Source organism: Macaca thibetana, chromosome 13 (genome assembly GCF_024542745.1).
Source record: "Macaca thibetana thibetana isolate TM-01 chromosome 13, ASM2454274v1, whole genome shotgun sequence".
NCBI classification, from domain to species: Eukaryota; Metazoa; Chordata; class Mammalia; order Primates; family Cercopithecidae; genus Macaca; species Macaca thibetana.
In genome coordinates, this window is record NC_065590.1 from 41,929,528 (window position 1) to 41,950,331 (window position 20,804).

Sequence of the window (20,804 nt, forward strand, 5' to 3'; positions counted from 1 at the left end):
CAAACTGTATGGTGATAAGTATTGTTTTAATTCTTATGGTTAAAGGGAAATAGAGCCTTGCATTATATTCAACACAGCCATTTGTGTGTGCACAATGCAAACTAAGGTATTCTAGACCTATCTTAGAGCAGCATCCAGTATTTGCTTTCTAGATAATATGCCCAATAACATGACCTAGAGAGGCTTCTGTGCTGTGTAGGGATTTAACCAACTTCAGTGGTTCAGGGAGCTCAAACTATATGGAAAACAAGTTTAGAATATATGCTATCTAGCCCATTATCTCTGATCCTTCTCTAAAACCATTTGAAATGGCTTCATTGATCAACATTTCACAAATGCATCTGTGGTAGAGGTAGAAAGCAGCACCTTTCCTAATTGGCAAATGATCAGACTAATGTGTGCTAATGTTTTTCTCCATGCTTTCAGTCAGATTCAACTATTTTATCCTCCACAGTTGCTTAACTTGGTGTTGGAGGAGGGTTTAAGCATTAAAATAGGAAGCAGGAAATTTGATTTCTCTAATTTTAGAAATTATATCCCTAAAAATTAAAACATGAATACTGGGTGGTAATGATAATTGAGGGAAATGTATTTATTTTGGTGACATTTTGCATGTGTGAAGATTTTCTGAAATAGGACCTTCAAGATCCTAGGGGTCTGTTTTTGTTTTTTAATTGTGAGGAATAAAAAATCTGCCCACACTGGCATTTTAAGGTGACTGAGGTCAAAGGTTGTTTCCTTAGGTTGAAATAGCAGCCAAAACATTCTTCACACGGGGGCTTGGGATATGGCTGCCGGCAACATATTTTGTTGTGGGCTCCTTAATTTAATGATAAAATTTAAGCTAAACACAAGCCAAAAATTAATAGGTTTTTTAATTTTTATTTTTCACTAAACAGGCAATTGAAATACATGGTACAAAAATAAGTGGTAAGATAACTGTAAAATGAAATGGACAGAATAAATATTCAATTTTCCATCTATGAAAATTTCACAATAAAAATCATAGTTTACTTTGTATTATAGGCGTGCTTGGTGGATCTATTCATCCTCACGTAAGGCAACCGACAAATTCCTGAAGTTACCAATAGTTATTTTGGTGAAGATCTTTAATGCTTGAAAAGTTTTGTTTCTGCCTTAATACAGTATAAAGGGGGAAAGAGTTCAGAAACTATTTTCTAAAGTAGCAAAATGACACAAAACGAATGTCAAGATATTGTGATGCCATGCCGTGCACTTCAGTTTTATACAGTAAAAGTTGTTTAAATCGTCAGCTTATTCTTGGTGAGTTAGCGGAAACATTACATGAACTTAAGATGAGCATATTTACAGACTTAAGTTTAGAAAATTCCAGCTTTTCCCATGGCAGTAAAGATTGGGATTTACAACAAATTTCAGCATGCCGCAAGATCTGCTTCTATGTGTATGCCAATAAATGCGGTTCTGGAAAAAATATATTCCCCTTTATACCCACATTTTCAAGTACAAACGGTTCAAGGCTGCTATGGGCTTTAATAATCTGTTCACTTAGTAAAGGGAATTATCACTTGTTCTAAATATAAGGTGCTGCTGTAAATTACATAGTGAAGAGTGTTCTTAAATCTAAGCAGCTGCACACTGTGAAATCCTTTCAGAATGACAGTCATTGTGGTCCGAGCAGTAATTTCCTATTCTTTCACCCTGGACTGAATTTCCCTTAGCCTATATCTTGCCTTTCCAGCGTATCTTACATCAAACCTTTGTGTTCCATTCCCACCTGAGCTTCACAATAGCCCTGTATTGACATCGTCTTCCATTTGCTGAGCTTACCCATCGATCTCCAAGAACCCAGATCTTGAAACTGCTGATCCAGCTTTGAGTATCATCACTTCCCTGTGGATTCAACTTCCATTAATTTTAAGGGACTACATTCCAGTGTGGTACCACAGTGCAATTAGCAAGCTCAGCTACTTGACTCTAACTTGGCCATGTTTGCTCATAGAAATGCTGCTGGCAGCATCTTACTAGGCTGAAACAATTTCAGCTTGAGTTTTAAGGGAAGTCTTAAACTTAAAGCAGGGCGGTATAATTAACAGTTGTGTTGATACTCTTCAGCAGCATTCACAGCCAGGTCCAGGGAGTTAGCACCGCTTAGTCACACCTTATTCAGAGGATGAACAAAAATATCTTAGATCATCTCTAGGTAAGGTAGCACTTTCTTGGGAAACAGGGTATTGTGTAACATTCTGTGAAACGTCTGGTCAGTTGAAGCTGATTATTGGTTGAATGGGAACAGAATGCCACATTCTGCATTCAATTAGTGTAATATTGGCCAGTTTGTTTCTGTAGGGTTTTCATCTCCAATTTTTATGCTAATACACTTCCGTGCCTGTCAAATATTAGTAAATAAATGGGTTTAATTTCCTAAGGGCTATTCAGTAACATACTCAATGGAAGGGCATGTTCCTACTTATAAATATACATCTAAGAGAAGGTAAAATATATCAATTTAAGAGGCCGTCAGACATCTCTACCTTTTTAGCCAATTCTAGGTTTTCAAGAATTTTTACATACAGGTTTATAATTGACAATTATTTGCTAGAGTGATTTTTCTCTTTTAAAGTCTCACTGTGTATGGAACTAAGATTAATATGGCAAACTCAGAAGACATTTTAATTTTGATCATGCCCTTAAGCATTATGATAAAGCATACCACAGCAGCATCAGGCACTTGAAATACTGCATTTTATATGTAGCTACTGTTGAAGAGCTAATCTTTAAAGAATTTAATGGCTCTTTTCCAGTGACTATAAAGTCTCAGAGATTCTGAAGCAGAAAAGTCACATTAATAATAGGACTTTAGTTTCCATTGTTACTGTGCTTTCCTCCTTCCAGGTTCATTCATTGCCCAACAGAACTTTAAAAGTGCTTTTCTGTAGAATCTGCAGTTACCAGCAATAACCGATCATCTTGCTTCAAAAAACTATAGAATTGATGCTTCGAATGGTTGATCCATAGTGTTTTTTTTTTCTTCTATCAAAGTACTTATGTGTCAATGCCAAAGCAACAAGGAATTCCCCTTTTTCCTTCACTATTGACAGCTTCAGTTTCTGTACTTACTGTGTCATCCCATCCACTCCCTTCCCTGAGCCTGGACTGCTCTTCCAAGGGAGACTAGGAGTGAAGGGAGGAGTCCCCCCAAAGGTACCCTTTAAGCTTGATAATTAGCTCCACAGCCATGCTAAAGCACGACCGCAGATCCCCAAGTCCCTGACACATTTTCTTCTAAGAAACTGGTTAGCCAAGAAAGTAAAGACGTAAGCCCTGAAGATGGCAAAAGGTGTCGTAATCTCCCAAAGTAATCTGTAGAGGTGCTTCATTTAACCCTTTTTCTTTTGCAGACAAAGGGTTAAAAATCTCTTCTACCTAAATCTTCAAAGAGGGATTGACAAGCTCAAATTTCCTTTTATGAGAAGACCCAAGGTTTCTGGCCAACCGTTCACTGTTTTCAGTCTCTTAGGTCCTCTTGCATGCCTGAGAGTATCGAGTATTCGGAAACTCCTACCAGCCCTTGGTAAATGACCTTACCAGGTGGAATAGTTTGAGCTTTATCTGCTCTTTTTTAATGGGATAGAGGGGAAGGCAACACGTCTTATTTTATCAAAAATTGCAAAGCTACACACTCTTCGTGGAGAAGCACCAAAAGGAAAACCTTAGTTTGGAAGGATTCATTGTAAATGAAAATAGTAACTCAGCCCTCCATTCAGGGAGGAGAAAGGCATTTTAAAGCTAGTGTATTGAAGGTTTCCCCCTTGACTTCGGTGTTGAATGGCTCTGGCAAGGACTTCTTGAAGGTTTTTTTCCTCACCAACCAGTGTTTGGCCGGCAGGTTGCATCTCTGCCTGAGAAAATGCCTGAAAGAGAAAAGGCAGCATTTGTTAACAGGCATAATGTTGTAGAGGAAGAAACAACAACAGCAGTCCCCTGCATTCATTTTAGAATCAAGATGACTTCTCACAGTTGCTCTGCTAAAAAATACAGGGACTCCCTGCTCTTAACATACCTATAGTGCTCACCTAGAAAATCTACGAGTTAAACACCACACACATTTTGTTGTAGGAGAGGATGTTTCAGAGAAAGTACAGTCCAATTGCGGAATTATGAAAAGCATTGGCAGTAGCAACTCTGGTGGACACACCCACCCGTGCTCTCCTAGCTCCTTTTCTGTCATTCTGTTTGACTTTCTCAAGGGAGCAAAAGAAAGTTGTACTACCTGTTAAGTCTCCAAGGTGTCTTAACCCCTTCATCCCCCTAGCCTTCTTGGAAGGGAGTGGTATGGGAGATATATGGAGACCCTTTGTGCAGGGCAGGGGAGTGGTGGTGCAAAGTTATGAGTAACCCTGGGTTTCTCTGGGCACTTGGTGCTGTCAGAGATGCTTGGAGTACCAAATGAGCTGGGGAGAAGATCCTGCAGAACGGGGGCGGCCAGGTCATGGCCCCATACTGGAAAAGTGTACCTGTGCAGAAATAAAGTAGGTATATAGCTAAGTTTTGCTGCTCTTGTCTTGGGATGGCAGGGTTGACGGTGAAGAAAGTGCCACAGAAATGGCAGCATAGAGGCACCCTCATCCTCAGCAGGCAGCAGGGGTGAACAGTAATGGAACGTACCACAGTGAGCCTACCATTACATAGGAAAACCAGCAACTCCTTTTTTAGTAACATTGGCTTTCTTCTTCCAGTATCTCATTTGTTTCAATAATAGTTCTTGGCTTAACAAGCTTCTAAGTAGTGGCCAACTGTTATAGCAGGGTTGGTGGGCAAATTTTCTTCTTGAGTTCCTCTACTCACCAGGTTAAACCCCTTCACATGGGTGCTCCATTGCCGCCATGCGCTTTTTGTCAGGGATAAGGGTGCAGCCAGCAAGCGTGTCCACAGAGGCCAAGATAGAGTCATACAGGCGATCTGCGTGGCTCTCCAGCTCACCAGACTGCTTTGCGATCCTCCCAAGGACATCCTCTAAAACTAACAATGAGGTTCAAAGAAATTAAACTAGAAACAAAACCCACGCAACTGTTGTCCTTAGCATTTTCAAAAGAACATACAGGGTATAGTATTTTGCACAAAGTAGGACCTGGCAGTAGTTTCTGAATGGCCTTTTTAAAGGCGCACAACAAGGATTCCTACAACATAATTCCTACAACAAGGATTCTCCAGGGACTTCTGTTGCACTGGAGAACCTATGTTGTTAACTTCTGATTAAAGCTGAGAAAAGAATTCACTGACTTCACTTTGAAATTGCATAATTTACAGAGGGGCACAGAGACATGGTTCTCTGATGGCTGGTATTACCTGACTTTAGAGGTAAGACAGGTATCTCTATAAGGGCACATGCAGATCCTGTTGGGCATAAGGCTTAAATGAAATAAAGCGACATGCCAAGGTTCAGATGCTTACCCCTGCTACCAGGTCCATCAGTTTCTATTGGCTGGGAGGAATGTTACTTCACGTGGGTGGTCTGGTAATAGATTGGGAGTGCTTGAGACCCCTTTTTTGTAGGGCCCCAGTGAACAGACTGAAAAAGAAAATGACCTGGCCAGGCGTGGTGGCTCATGCCTGTAATCCCAACACTTTGGGAGGCCAAGGTGGGTGGATCGCCTGAGGTCGGGAGTTTGAGACCAGCCTGACCAACATAGAAAAAACCCCGTCTCTCCTAAAAATACAAAATTAGCCAGGCGTGGTGGCGCATGCCTGTAATCCCAGCTACTCGGGAGGCTGAGTCAGGAGAATCGCTTGAACCCAGGAGGCAGAGGTTGCAGTGAGCCAAGATTGTGCCATTGTACTCCAGCCTGGGCAACAAGGGTGAAACTCTGTCTCAAAAACAAAACAAAACAAAAAAAAAAAAATGACCTGAGAGCAGGCTAAGGAAGATTCATTCCCACAGTGTCAGAATTGTTCATGTGAGGAAGGGATGAGCTAGGGTCAGAGTGTATCACACACAGCAGGCTTTTTTCTCTTTTCAAAAATTTATTTTTGTTAAGCACAAAGGCTGTCGTAGTTTCCTGCGCCTTTATCAGCTGTGCTAATACTCTCCCTAGTTTCCTGCCACAGCTGTAACATCTGTCAGTAGAGGAAAGGAAAGGGGAAGCTGCCTATCTGCAGACAATGCTGACTGGACGGGTGGAAGGAGAAGGAACACAGGCTGGCTGTATCAAGATCTTTGCCTAGTGAAGCCACATCGATGCGGTGTCATCAGGGCAAAGTGCTGTCCACAAAAAGAGTTGGCGAAGTGTGGCAGAGGACTGCAGTCAGAGCGCACGGTAAAGCTTGGCTGTAAGGGTGGCTGGGCTGGGTTCTACCCCTCTTTTTTTTTGTTGTTGTTTTTTTTTTTGAGACGGAGTCTCACTCTGTCACCCAGGCTGGAGTGCAGTGGCGCGATCTTGGCTCACTACAACCTCCGCCTCCCAGCTTCAAGCGATTCTCTTGCCTCATTTTCTGAGTAGTTGGAATTACTGGCATCCACCACCACGTCTGGCTAATTTTTGTATTTTAGTAGAGATGGGGTTTTGTCATGTTGGCCAGCCTGGTCTCGAACTCCTGACCTCAGGTGATCCACCCACCTTGGCCTCCCAAAGTGCTGGGATTACAGGCATGAGCCACCGCAGCTGGCTAACCCCTCCAGTCTCATGAGACCTTTGCCCAGTCTTCTTTTTTTTTTTTTTTTTTTTTGAGACGGAGTCTTGCTTTGTCACCCAGGCTAGAGTGCAATGGCCGGATCTCAGCTCACTGCAAGCTCCGCCTCCCGGGTTCACGCCATTCTCCTGCCTCAGCCTGCCGCATAGCTGGGACTACAGGCGCCCGCCACCTCGCCCGGCTAGTTTTTTTTTGGTATGTTTTAGTAGAGACGGCGTTTCACCATGTTAGCCAGGATGGTCTTGATCTCCTGACCTCGTGATCCGCCCGTCTCGGCCTCCCAAAGTGCTGGGATTACAGGCTTGAGCCACCGCGCCCGGCCCGCCCAGTCGTCTTGTGCGATGTCACAGAAACCTCTATTGGTTCAGGGACCTTTGTTTTTTAACTTTTATTTATTTATTTATTTTGAGATGGAGTCTTACTCTTGTCACCCAGGCTAGAATACAGTGACATGATCTCAGCTCACTGCAACCTCTGCTTTCCGGGTTTAAGCGATTCTCCTGCCTCAGCCTCCTGAGTAGCTGGGATTACAGGTGCCCGTCACCATGCCTGGCTAATTTTTGTACTTTTAGTAGAGATGGGGTTTCGCCATGTTGGCCAGGCTGGTCTCAAACTCCTGACCTCAGGTGATCTGCCCACTTTGGCCTCCCAAAGTGTTGAGATTACAGGGGTTAGCCACCGCGCACGGATGCTTTTGAACTTTTATTTAGACTGTTAGAATGTTTGGTTGGGGTCAAATAAAAGAAGTTGGGAAGGACTGGAATAAACATGTTTGTCTGCTGGCTCTGTGGACTTTGACAGCGTGCTCCTGGTGGAAGAAAAGTTTTGCACCCGCTGGAGAGAGACACTGAAGTCTCAAGGGGGAAAGAGCCACATTCCTGATTATTTCAAGCAGATGGATGGGGAAGGGCTATGTGTCAATCTGAAAGAGTCTGGATACATATCTGAAAACCAAAGAAAACCCCAAAGCCAGTAAAAAAACCTCTAGATCTCTTTGAGAGAAGAGCAAAGTGGGACTAAGCACAGAAAAGTATTATTAAATGGATTTTAAAGTGAAGGTCAAAAAACTTGAAGCTTTTAAGAGGCCTACTTTTTTTTTTTTTTTTTTTTGAAAAGGAGTTTAGCTCGTTGCCCAGGCTGGAGTGCAGCGGCGCAATCTCGGCTTACTGTAACCTCCACCTCCCGGGTTCAAGCGATTCACCTTCCTCGGCCTCCCAAGTAACTGGGATTACAGACATGTGCCACCACGCCCAGCTAATTTTGTATTTTTAGTAGAGATGGGGTTTCTCCATGTTGGTCAGGCTGGTCTTGAACTCCCGATCTCAGGTGATCCGCTCACCTCAGCCTCCCAAAGTGCTGGGATTAGAGGTGTGAGCCACCACGCCCGGTCTAGAGGCCTACTTTTACACGTGGCCTTCGTGAAGAGAGGAGATGCTCAGGCCTCTGCACCTCCAGACGCTGGGAAGCTGCAGAAAGCCAGTGCCCAGGGGCTCTGCCAGGCTGCCACTTCTGTGGCCTGAGGGAAATCTACAACTCTGTCCACCTCACAGGGCTGCGATTAAATGGAGAACACTGATGTGCCAACTGCTTCAGTAAAATGCTGGTGTAAATTTACATGCAGCAAAGGAGCCTTGCACATGGAATTTCTGCCCCCCCAAAAATCTAAGAACCCTAGTGAAAATGCCAGAAGAGCCAAAATAAAGGCCTTAAAAGGGCAGGGGATTGCAAAGAGCTCACATAATTCACATTAGAGAATCAATTACCTGCTGAAAACCGTTCAGTGGTCCCTGTCCACTGATGCCTGTTAACCCTAGAGATTTTTCTTCCCAGGGTACACTTAGCAATGTGTAGAAACATTTTGGGTCTTCACAACTGTGGGGGAAATGGATTTACTGGTATCTAGTGGGGCCGGGGTGCTGCTAAACATCCTGCAATGCATAAGACAACCCCCCACAAAATCACGTGGCCAATATGGCAAAAGCACCAAGACTGAGAAATCCTGCTGTATATGCTTCTCCATGGTATGTACCTGCCCACCATGCTGGTCAGGAAAGCACCTCCTCACTGCCTCTCAAGTCCGTGGGACCTGCCCAGCTTTGCTTCTGCGGTTGGATTCCAGTATAAATCCCATCTCACTCAAAAAACATAAAATGAGGCATAATATAGGCAGGCTCTGTCAGCATTTGATTTACACTCTTGCAGGAAATTAGGGGCTGCCATCAGTTCAAGGCTTTACCCTACCATTCTCTTAGCTCATCCTCCCTATCACATCCCCATCCCCCATGCCCTTGTCCTGTAAAGACAATAAGAACTGTATATCCTTGGCACCAGCATGTTTAGATATATGCCTGAGGTCTGTGATTTTCACTTTCCTAAATGGGGAACCCATCCTACAAAATGGGCCGGGTGCAGTGGCTCACACCTGTAATCCCAGCACTTTAAGAAGCTGAGGGAGGCGAATCACCTGAGATCGGGAGTTCGAGCCCAGCCTGACCAACATGGAGAAACCCCGTCTCTACTAAAAATACAAAATTAGCCGGGCGTGGTGGCGCATGCCTATAATTCCAGCTACTCAGGAGGCTGAGGCAGGAGAATCACTTGAATCCGGGAGGCGGAGGTTGCCATGAGCCAAGATGGCACCAGTGCACTCCAGCCTGTGAAACAAGAGCGAAACTCCATCTCAAAAGCAAAACAAAACAAAACAAAAAAAGCTTGGTTTGCACACTACTGCCACCCTGTCCCCTCTCATCGGTTCTTTATTCAGTCTTTTCCCTGAGGACAGACTGACTGTCCTCAGATACTTTTGAGCAATACAATCCTTTTCTGAAACAAACATTTCCCCAAAGTAGGACACAAAGCAGATAGTCAGAGAGGAATTCAACCTGGGCTAGGTAAGGTGGGGAACTGGAGGGATACCCACTGAATACCCTGGCCACAAACTAAGGGCTGGTGGATTAAAACTAGGATTCCTACCCAGACTACCACCAGAAAAATACAAAAAGAGAAGCAAAAGACAGCGTCATTCTTGCAGGCTCAATACCTAATTTCTAATTAGTTTGGTTTTATGACCATGACTGCCTCTAAGCAGGTGTGCAGGGGCAGTGATGGGCAGCGACGCGTGGAGCTGGCAGACGGTGGGGCATGGGGCATCTCAGGCAGTTGGGTGCGGGCAGGGGCTCTTGCGGTACCGGCTCCTTACCAGGGATAGTGCGGTCCCTCGGCCTGCTGCTGACAAGGATTAAGCTCTGGCTAAATCCAAAACCTTAAGCATCTCACCTGGGGTGTTCTCCAGCAGGCACTGAAGAAGAATCTCCCCCTTCTGTAAGACACTCTCCGTCAGAGACTGATGTTCATCGATATCTTTCTTAAATTGCTTAAGGCGTACCAGAAGAAGAAAAGGAAGAAGCATCGTTACTATTGTTTTGTAAAAGTTATTTGAAAAGCACAGCATGCAGGGTAGCCTTATTCCCCTCTAATGTGGAAGAGTCACCCCACTAGGTCTGCAGAATTCCCCAAGTAACAGTGCAACAGTTTAACTTCAGCTTCTTTGAACCCAGGTAAATAGAGTCAGTAGTTTTTCCTGTTTAGTTTGACTTCAGAAGCGTCTTCCCTGACAGAGGCTGGCTCACAGCTTGGAGTTAGGGTCTTCTTCCAACGCCCTCACCTCATGGGGTTCTCTTTTAATTCAGGGCTATGGGAGTCTCAGAATTTATTTCATTCTAATGGACCACAAGAGATCTGCCATTAAACTGACCGCAGAGAGCCACTGCCTCTACCTCTGGTCCTCCCTCCATGTTCTCGCTCTATGCACACCACAAGGGTAACTACCTCAACATCTGGGAAGCTGTGAGTTTCCCAAGCAACTCATTTGATTTCCCCTCTTGGCTACCAAGCTGGTGTTCTTGATGTTCCTTTAGCAGTTAAGAAGTGTAAAGTTGGCCAGGTGCAGTGACTCACACCTGTAATCCCAGCACTCTGGGAGGCCAAGGCGGGCGGATCACCTGAGGTCGGGAGTTCAAGACCACCCTGACCAACATAGAGAAACCTCGTCTCTACTAAAAATACAAAAATTAGCCGGGTGTGGTGGTGCATGCCTATAATCCCAGCTACTCGGGAGGCTGAGGCAGGAGAATCGCTTGAACCTGGAGGTTGCGGTGAGCCGAGATCATGCCATTGCACTCCAGCCTGGGCAATAAGGGAGAGACTCTGTCTCAAAAAAAAAAAAGAGAAAAAAAAAAGTAAAGTCAAATCCATGACCACCTTTAGTACAGGGTATAGAACCTGCTGACTGATTTTTATAAATTTTTAAATTTTTAACAGAAATAGAGACAGGGTCTCACTATTTTGCCCAGGCTGGTCTCAAACCCCTGAACTCAAGCAATCCACCTGCCTCAGTCTCCCAAAGTACTGGGATTACAGGTATGAGCCACCGGGCCCAGCCAGAACTTGGCGTTTTACCATTTTGAAGTGATAGTTTTACCCTTGGATTTACTATTTTACTGTCTTTAGTTTTCCTTTACCCTGATACCTATACTTATTATTTTATTCTCTGCTAGTGTGGTTTATGTGCTGCTGCAACCCCCGTGTTAAGACGAAATACAAGTATATGAGAAAATGAGTCACAGTTAAAATATGTGAACACACACACACACACACACACACACACACACACTCACTTATACTAGGTCTTAATCCAAGCAGGAGTCAAGGTAGCACATACATACGCATGAGCCATGCACAATTCTGTGCGGGGAAGGGGCTGGCAATAGAGTCCCCCTTTGTGACAGCTGTATGGGTGACACAAGAGGCCTATGCCTCACTGACCTGCAGGAGTGACTCCCAGCTCAAATCTCAGCTCTACCTACAAAGCAAGCTGATTGTTTCTGTCTAGCTTGGAAGCTGAGGGACAGAAGGCTGGGAAGAGGGATAAGATGGAGGGATGGAATTATTCTGTTTGCCCCTGCTCTGACAAGCCAGGAAAGGCCACTAACCTAGGTCTACCAAGGCAGCTTCCTCTCCCTGTAGTGGTACTGGTCCTGGGCCCTGCACAGCTGTGTGCATGCATGTGGAGTCTGCACGTGGAGTCTGACTCCCCTGGAGCCAGCCTTTCTCTCCTTCCTCAAGCTCACTCCACCCTAGTGGGAATGCTATTTCCTGCAGTGTGGAGAGGAACTCATTGTGGAGTTCCTCAAAGTGAGGAACTCAAAGCAACCTCTCCACACTGCAGGAAACAGTATTCCCACCAGGGTGGAGCAGCTGGCCCACCCTGCCCAGGTCAAGCCAGGCTCCTCCCTAAACTTTAGTTGGCCCGAAGCTGGAAAACAAAGCCGCTCCCTCCCTCTAGCTGGAGTACGGTCCCAGGAAGGCCCAGAGTCAGCTCAGCCCTGGCCCATGCACATGTAAATCACGCCCTCTGCTGCTGAAGATATGGTCAGGTTATAAGGTTGTAGGAATTCAAAGAATTGTTTTAGAAAACTCCTTCCAGACTAGCCTCAGGCTCAGACCATGGATATCCCTCTGCTGCTTCATGAAGAGATTAGAAAGGTGCAGTCAACCACATATGCTAGAAGGCGGGATGTTCAGCCAAGGTTAACGTTAGATTTAGGGATGACAACTATATAATTTATCCTCCAATTCAGGACACTTCTGAGACTGAAAGGGCACCTATTATTATGCCAGAACAACAGGCACAAACTGGGATGCAGTCATCCTAAATCTAGGACCAAGTTAACAAAAATCCACATTAGTATTTTCAAAATAACAAAATCTTAATGATAAAGAAACAAGAAAACTAAAACCAAACCCAAATACATACACACACACACAAACTGAAGTCAGAGTTTTTGTTTGTTTTTTGAGACGGTCTCAGTCTGTGGCCCAAGCTGCAGTGCAGTGGTGTGGTCTTGGCTCACTGCAGCCTCTGCCTGCCGGGTTCCAGTCGTCCTCCTGCTAGTGCATGCCACCACACTCAGCTAATTTTTATATGTTTTTTTTTTTTTTTGTAGAGATGAGGTCTCGCTATATTGCCCAGGCTGGTCTGGAACTCCTGGGCTCAAGTGATCCTCCAGCCTCAGCATCCCAAAGTGCTGGGATTAACAGTGTAAGCCAAGGTGCCTGGCCTAGATTTCTGTTTAAATACCATCAAAATGCCCTATTGTAGATTCTGGAGTCAGTACAATTTCAGCTCAGATCTTTAAATAGCGGTGCAGTCCAATAGGACTTTATGTGATGATGGAAGTATTTTATATCTGCACTGTTTAACGTGGTAGCCACTGGACAAATGTGACGGTTGAGCACACAGAATGTGGCTAGTGCAAATAAAAAAATTGGAGTCTTTAACTTCAATAGCCACACATAACTAGAGGCGTCATAATAGTGCAAGTCTGTCCTTATAATCCCTGAGACATTTGGAAAATTATATTGCAAATCACCCTAAAGTATTTTTGTTTTTACTTTTAATTAAGAAAAAACTTTTTTTGAGATGGGGGGGGCGGGTCTTGCTATGTTGCTCAGGCTTTACTTGAACTCCTGGGCCCAAGCAATCTTCCTGCCTCAGCTTCCAGAGTAGCTGGGATAAGAGACTTGTCCCACTGCACCTGCCAGCCCAATACCTAAAGCATTTTTGATTTGAGATAAATATATTGTATCTTCAAGCTCTATTTGGCCTGGGAAATAATTCATGTATTTTACAAAGCGTTCCGCTTTAAGAATGTGAAGCTCTAATTAGATTTCAGGTATAATAGTCAACTGAGCTATAACATACCAGACATTGGTTATTTGAGATTTTACTTTGTAATTGAGTAATTTAGTCACCACTCTTGTGAGGGAATAAGCCAGAGCCAGGACCGTATATTACCCGGTAAAGTTGCAGAGAAGACTTGAGACTTGTAAGATTGGACCTGGCTGCAGTCCCGTGGTCAGTAACATCTGCAACATTATACAGCCAGCGGATCAGCTCTTCCAGTTGACAGCAAAATGTCTGCAGAGACAAATAAAAGGACATATGGTGTTACTGATCGAACAGCCATTCATGTTATCAAAAGGCTAAAAATATCAGGAGGACTTGGAGACAGACTGCACCTTTAGTCTCCTCTCTTCTCCTTGCTCACCTGTCCCCACTCCACAACTCTAGACCTCCCTCTGCCAGAGCAATGAAAACCACAGCCTGGTGTGACACCAAAAATGACAGGATGAGAAAACCCAGCCTTGCAGGTGGGAATGGAGCAGCCCAGAAAAGGTGTGCCTGCCATGGAAACCAATTATTGGATCAGCACCATTACTAACTAGAATCAGCATCTTGGAGCCAGATACGTCCATGTTTCTCTGGAAAAGTGAATGCAAAATAAATGACTAAAATCATGACTAACCTGAAGCTATACCCAAGAACAACTTCACCTCATGGCATCTCAATCTTTTATCGGTAAAGAACAGTCCATGATAACATGTCCTACCTACCTCACAAAATAATCACGTCACCTCCCTGGAAGGTGAAAGTCCTTCTCAAGCGCTAGGACATGTTCCTGGACAGGCACATTCCCGAACCTTCAACACGGGTCTGGGAATGCACCAAAGCCCTCAACATGAATTATTTAATGCACACAACATCTCAAGAAGGCAGGGCTCCACATTTTACAAACAAGCAAACTCAGAGAGACTGAGCCGACATTCCAAAGACAGCCGTGCCATGTTTCAAATTCAGATGCCTGACACCGATAACCCTGTTCCACGCAGTGTTCCTTATACCTCCAGATATTAAGATAGCTGGTCCACAAAAGACGGTCCAGTGGCCACAAAGTCTAGAAAACAGTACATCCAATGCCCCTAACTTTGCACTTACACCACTTTGGCAAATGAAGCTCTGAGAAGTCCTGCAGTCAAGAAAGCCACTTACCTTTGTTTAGCCCGGTGTTTCCTAAAGGCCCCTATGCACGGAACCCTTTTTGTTCAGAATACCTCTGAGTTACGAAGTAGCCAAGGGTAGTAAGAGCTCAGCCTCTACCAACAGTCTACCTGGGTCTGATTCCTGGCTCAAGCCCTTGCTAATTGTTAAGTGGGCAGGTTACCTAACCTCTCTCTGCTCTTTTCTCCAAAAGGTAAAATGAGAACAGTGCTTACCTGGTAAAAGTTGTGAGGACTGAATAAGATAAGGTACAGCACAATGCCTGGCACATAAAAAGTGCCTGGTCAACATGAACATGTTTTATTATGATGTTAGTGGATTGGGGGAAGAGACAAGACACCTGTACACAAAGCCTCCTAATGTTGAGTGTCGTTACCTTCACACATTGCACCAGTGATTCTTTTCCCTGTTCTCCTCCTTTCCTGGGAAGCTGCCCTTCAGCATCTAGGTCTGAGAATGGCCACCGCTCCAATCTAGCTGGCAAGGAGGGGCGTGTTTTCAGCAGTCCAGAGGAGACCCCGAGGGCCTGGCTGCTCCCCAGACTGCCTTCCCCTGCGGAGTCCTGGGCACGGACGAAGGAGCGCAGGAAACAGGGGTTCTGGCCCTCAGGATCCCCAGATCCTCGGAGGGCAGCTCCAGGAGGCAGCTGGCTTTGGCTGGAGCTTGAAGGGAGGGAAGCTGGCCCATCACTGTCTGACACTTCCAGGGGGCTCTGCCCTTTAATATCCCCAGTGGGCAGGGTAACCAAGGTAGAAATGGATCCTAGATACGAAACCAGGCTAGAAACCTGTGTCAGCCGAGCGGGCAGGGCAAGATACTCGTCGTCACTTTCCACTTCCTCTTCTGATTTCCACCTAGACTCTGTGCAGGTAGGGCGCCGGGCACTCTGGCTGGTCCTCTTCTCCTTCTCTGGACTGGGCAAGGGCCACCCTCTGTCCTGTGTCCTTAGCTGAGGAGAGCCCATATCAAGGTGCTTGCCTGCAGCCAGCCGGTCCTTCGCGCCCCTCAGGGCTGGCTCTCTGCGCTCCCAAGGAGCATCCCTACTGCCTGGGGCTCTGGGGGTAGATGCAAGTTGGCTCCAAGATGCCAAGCCCATGCCACCCTGTTTCTGGGGTACTCCAGAAGGCCACTGCTTAAGGCTTGGCTCTCTGGGCCCAGAAAATGGAAGGGCAGTGGCCTCCGCTGTTGGGCAGTTGGGGGAGACATTAGTAGGTGATTTGAGGGTGCTTGCCGGAGAGACAGAGAAGCTATCCAGGTCTACCCCCGAGTCCTGCGGGACAGGGTCGGCCGGCACATGGCTATCAAGGTGCTTTGGAAGCTGAGGCCTGGGCCTCAGTGGGTAAGTATAGTCAAGCAGATCTTCATACTCTTTATTTGGGTTCCAGAGAGGGGAGTGGCGGTCGGGTGATGGAGGCAGGGAATCTGGCAGCACACAGGCCCAATATTCAGCCTGGAAGGACAGGCGTCTCCTGCCTAGCCCAGAAGCATCACCCCCAGAGAACACAGGCTGTGGTGACCACTGGGGCCGAGGTCCTAGCCCCACCACAGAGGAGGGTTCCTGAGGGACGACCAGCTCCAGGGAGGAGGAGACCTTGGCCAGAGGACCACCACGAGGCTCCGCCTTCTCTTGGTGACCCTGGAGACTGCTGCCTGTGGAGGAAGCAGAGACGCTGCAGACGGAAGGCTGAGGAGCTGCGGAACCTGGACTCAGCACGGACTTCCACTGCGACAGGCAAGAGAGACCTGAGCTGTGAGGCTGCTGGCTGAGGTCCAGTGCCTGGGGCAAATCCACTAGGGATGGATCATCTTCGGTATCAGCATCATGTCCTGAGCAAACAGTTGTTCTGGGAAGGCTCAAAGTCTGAGGGAGCTCCTCGGAGGCAGAAAGCTTGGTCTTCTCCACCTGCAATGATCAAAGGGACAAAAAGCACTTGGGTGAAAATCAAACCCAATTTCTTTCTTAGATGACAACCCAGGAGTTTCCTTGCGGGTCTAGACAGTATTTAGGAAAGATCTTAAAATGAAAAGTCTGCTGCCTGAGGCAAGAACCAGGCAGTGTGCACTGCCAGCAGGAGCACTGAGACCCTGCCTGCCTGGGAAGCAAGGTGACCTGACTCCCATCTCCAGTCCCCTCCAAGGTTCTTCCTCCGCCGGTATCCAGGGTGTGAGCGAGCAGAACTCGGACAGCTCTGTCATGCTGAAGCTGGAATACAGTCCCGTACCTCTGAGAAGCATCTCCTGGCAGACGAAACCCTCAGTCATTCTGTCGCTAACAGGACACGTCCAAACCCAGGAGGTCGCCCCAGGCCCCACCCTGCTCAGTTCACAAGCCAGTGGTAACTGAACACTAGCAGAATGACTGGTTCATCTCCGCTTCTTCACTGGATTTTTATCTGCTTGATGAAGAACTCAACCCCGAGGGAAGCAGGACAGCACAGCGTTGCTCCAAACATGGGTTTTGGAGCTAGACAAACCTGAGGCCAGCCCCTGACTTTGCCACCTTCCAAATGTGTGACTTCGAGCCTCACTCTCCTCCCCTCATGGCACCAGCTCCTCAGAAGGTAAGGATTAAATACACCCATGTGTGCAAAGCACATGATAAGAGCTTAACAAACAACAGGAATTCTAATAATATGCACCAGACTCATCCTCGTGAAAGGCCATTTCTGTGTCTGTTTATTATTCGCTTCCTGCCTCACTGAATCTCTGACTCACAGGTGCCAGAGCCTCCCACCGCCCCTTGCTCCCAGGCAGGTGGGGCCCAGCCTCTGTTCTCTCCCAGTCCCTCTCAGAACCTCCTCACAGGATGCAGCTCCACAAGGGGACCGTGCAGCAGCCAAGGCTACAATGACACCGAGAAGATCAAAGCCATTCCCAGGAAAGGCCTTGGCAAGCAGAACAGAAAAGAATGTAAGAGCTGGGCAGAACAGATCATTCAGGTCACCTCCCAATGATGCTGAGGGCCTAAAAGATCTGGTGATTTGCCTACAGTCACAGAACCTGTAGGATTCCCTGCCCCATGTGACTCCCACTAGGAGAAGCTGCCTGGCAGTCAGAGAAGCCCAAAGAATTCTCCTTCACCAGGGACAGTGCTGCCTACTACAGGGCTCCAAGGTTCTGACATGTCCCTTGGGTCTGAAGAGGATTTAGTTCAGAGGCCCCAGGAACCCAAAGCCCTGGACACACCTTTCCCAAGTCTCTTCAGGGTACCCCTAAAGCCTTTAGATCACCAAGTCAGAAACAGTACAGGGCTCCCCTTGCCAGAATTCCCCTGGCCTACACCTCTGGGCCACAGCCTCTTGGCCATACAATCCCTGGTCCTCAAAAAGTCACCAGTCACTCTTGAGGAACAGGAGATACCGTGGACAGTCCCCCCCGGCTGGTCCTGAGGCCCAGCTCTCCAGCTGAACCCACAAAACAGAAATCATCATACTCAAGCCCCTCTAATTCCTCACCCTGCACAGTGGCCAGGAAAGGATGCGAGATGGTGAGGAAATCCTAGAACAAACTCCCAAAGGACAGCAACGGGTCCACCTACAGTCTTGCCTTAGTACCTACCTGGCTTTCCCCAGAGAGCAGAAGGTCTCCAGACCCCATGGTGGTAGGAGGCAGGCCACCGAGTGCAGGCTCAGACCTCTCAGCTACGGGCTCTCTGCTGGCGTCACTGGCCTGTGGCTGGTGGGCTCTAGAGAGGCCGCCAGGGTCAGTCCCAATCCAGCAAGCAGGGGCAGGTATCCCTTCTGCCCCCCATACAGGGGAGATGAGCCCTCCCTCAGCGTCCAGGTGTGGGGGCTGCTCCCCACTCACAGGCCCTGGGGGGTCCAGTTCCCGCTCCCCGCAGTTCCCTCTCCCATAAGACTGGGCCTTTGTGTCTTCAGATGCTTCCGCTTCTGCCTTTTCTTCACCCAGGGCCATTGAGACTCCCTACCTAGGTCAGGGTTCTGCTGAAGACTTCAGCTTCCTACAAAACAGGGGAGGGGAGAGAAAAATATAAATCTTCTGCATCTGTGTTCAGGAAGCCTTGTTTTTTAACAATTAAGGCAAACATATTTTTGGCCAAAGGAAAAAGGATACAAATGATGACTACTTCCTCAGAGGAGCACTGAGTTCCGGCTTTTCCCTGGCCCCAGACCTTTCCAAAGGGGACACAGAAGCACACCATTTTCCCCTCTGCTTTCATAGTGGATGGTGCCATCCCCACCAGCAGACACCCAGGAGGGTCAACACAGGTCCAAAGTCCAATCAAGGCTGGGGTCCTGCCTAAGTCACCTTTTTGCCCCTTTAGCCCAACCCCACTGGAAAAGAGTCCTGGTGGGACCCTTCCTGTGCACAGGCCCACAGTGGTTCTGTTGTCCTAACGGTCCCCTCAGCAAGCAACTCAAGCCTGGCTCTGACTGTTCTATCCTAGAGAACAGCAAGTCAGGCCATGCCTAGGCCTCAGCTGGGCACTGGAAGAATGCCCCCCAAGATGCTTGGCTCTGCCTGGCAGAGGAGGCAGGACCCTCTTTTTTCTTTTTTTCGAGACAGGGTCTTACTCTGTTACCCAGGCTAGAGTGCAGTGGTGTGATCTCAGCTCACTGCAGCCTCGACCTCCCCGGGCTCAGATGATCCTCCCACCTCAGCCTCCTGAGTAGCTGGGACTAAAGGCACAGGTCACCACGCCTGGCTAATTTTTGCATTTTTTGTAGAGACGGGGTTTCACCATGTTGCCCAGGCTACAACCCTCTCAAAGCACAGAAACCACATCCAGGCTGTGGAACAGGTAAGGGCTTCTTGTTCCAAGGATGGCCAGTGACCAAAGAGAAAGATCAGCAACTCTCCTCAGGCTGGCCTGGGTTATGCTGCACCTGATGACGGAGGGAAGCTGTGGAAAGCTGGTGGCTAACAGTGGTAGGGTAAGTGTAACACGGCATGTATGCACATGAGAGTGAGAGCCAGGCGGCAGGCAAGTAGGCGAGGGAGCATAGGCAGAGCACTCAGGGAAGGATGATGATTTGGGAGCTGAATCTGCAAACAGGACCATTCCAATACAAAGAGGTTCAGGAACAACAGAGGGACACCACCCTCAGCCTAAGCATGCCAGCAAGAGCTGGTGCTGGGAGCCCTGGCGGGATGGGGCAGGGGGCCAAAAGGCCAACAGGAGGAAGACTAACGCTGGGAGGACATGGAAGGGGAGGTGACGGAACCGTGAATGCCCAGGATGTCGGCAGCTACCTGGAGTGCACTGGGTCAATCTCAAAGCTTAAGTGTGGGCAGAAATGGCCTTGTTTCCTCAGACAGGAAGCAAAGAGATGGTAAGAGGAGATGCTGGTGGACAGCCTGCAAAGGCGGGAGTGGCTGTGGCTGCGGGCTCATCCTACTTAGCTCGCACACTGGGAAATACCACCTAGATGGGCACTGCACACATTGAGGCCTCATCGCACTGGGATCCAAGAGGCCCCTTCCCTACCCTGCCTGATGGAGAATGCCAGGCTCCAGCCTGATTCAGAGGTGACCATGGAGGAGAGCATGCCCTTCGCATGGACTCTCGTCTAATTCCCACAACCACCAGGTGGGGCAGGAACTAATCAGAAAAACAATTATTTTTGAGTGGTAATATACAGCTCAAATGTAAAATGCACAATAGATATAAGTCTCTCTCCGCCCTCGTCCCCCATTCCTTTGCTAAAATGAGCCAGGGCAGGCAGAGCATCTATGACAGTGCCTGGCATGGTATGGACACTAAGTGTTGGCTATTGTCATTAGTGTCATGGGGAGGCATCAACAGAATCAGTGTAACAGGCCACCTTACAAGGAAGGACAAAGGAGCCAAACAGGAGAAAAAGCAGCATATTTTTAAATATAAATCAAACAAAATATTTACTACTAGATACTCCCACAAAAACAGGGAACCAGCCTCACTAGTTTTGTGTATGACTCTTGTTTCCTGATGCAAATACTATTTCATCCTTCCCTCCCTTTTTTTTTTTTTCCTGGAGACTGAGTCTTGCTCTGTCACCCAGGCTAGAGTTCAGTGGCGTGATCTTGGCTCACTGCAACCTCCACCTCCCGGATTCAAGCGATTCTCCTACCTCAGCCTCCCGGTAAGCTGGGACTACAGGCGTGTGCCACCATGCCTGGCTAATTTTTTTGTATTTTTAGCAGAGACAGGGTTTCACCATGTTAGCCAGGCTGGTCTTGAACTTCTGACCTCGGGATATCCACCCACCTCCCAAAGTGCTGGGATTACAGGCAT

General features: G+C 47.3%; 1 protein-coding gene across 2 annotated transcripts in view; it reads right to left on the bottom strand.

The window, feature by feature from the left end:
• Nucleotides 1-3,014: 3,014 nt before the first annotated feature.
• CEP68 (centrosomal protein 68) overlaps nucleotides 3,015-20,804 on the bottom strand; it is a 28,065-nt gene continuing 10,275 nt past the window's right edge. For both annotated transcript variants that reach the window (XM_050754818.1, XM_050754817.1), the window contains exons 2-7: nucleotides 18,128-18,530; nucleotides 14,946-16,472; nucleotides 13,526-13,648; nucleotides 9,946-10,042; nucleotides 4,828-5,001; nucleotides 3,015-3,893 (exon numbers count right to left, since the gene is read on the bottom strand). In XM_050754818.1, coding sequence (XP_050610775.1) covers nucleotides 4,832-5,001; nucleotides 9,946-10,042; nucleotides 13,526-13,648; nucleotides 14,946-16,472; nucleotides 18,128-18,484 — 2,274 coding nt within the window. In that variant the 5' untranslated portion in view covers nucleotides 18,485-18,530 and the 3' untranslated portion in view covers nucleotides 3,015-3,893; nucleotides 4,828-4,831. The remainder of the gene's footprint in view (nucleotides 3,894-4,827; nucleotides 5,002-9,945; nucleotides 10,043-13,525; nucleotides 13,649-14,945; nucleotides 16,473-18,127; nucleotides 18,531-20,804) is intronic.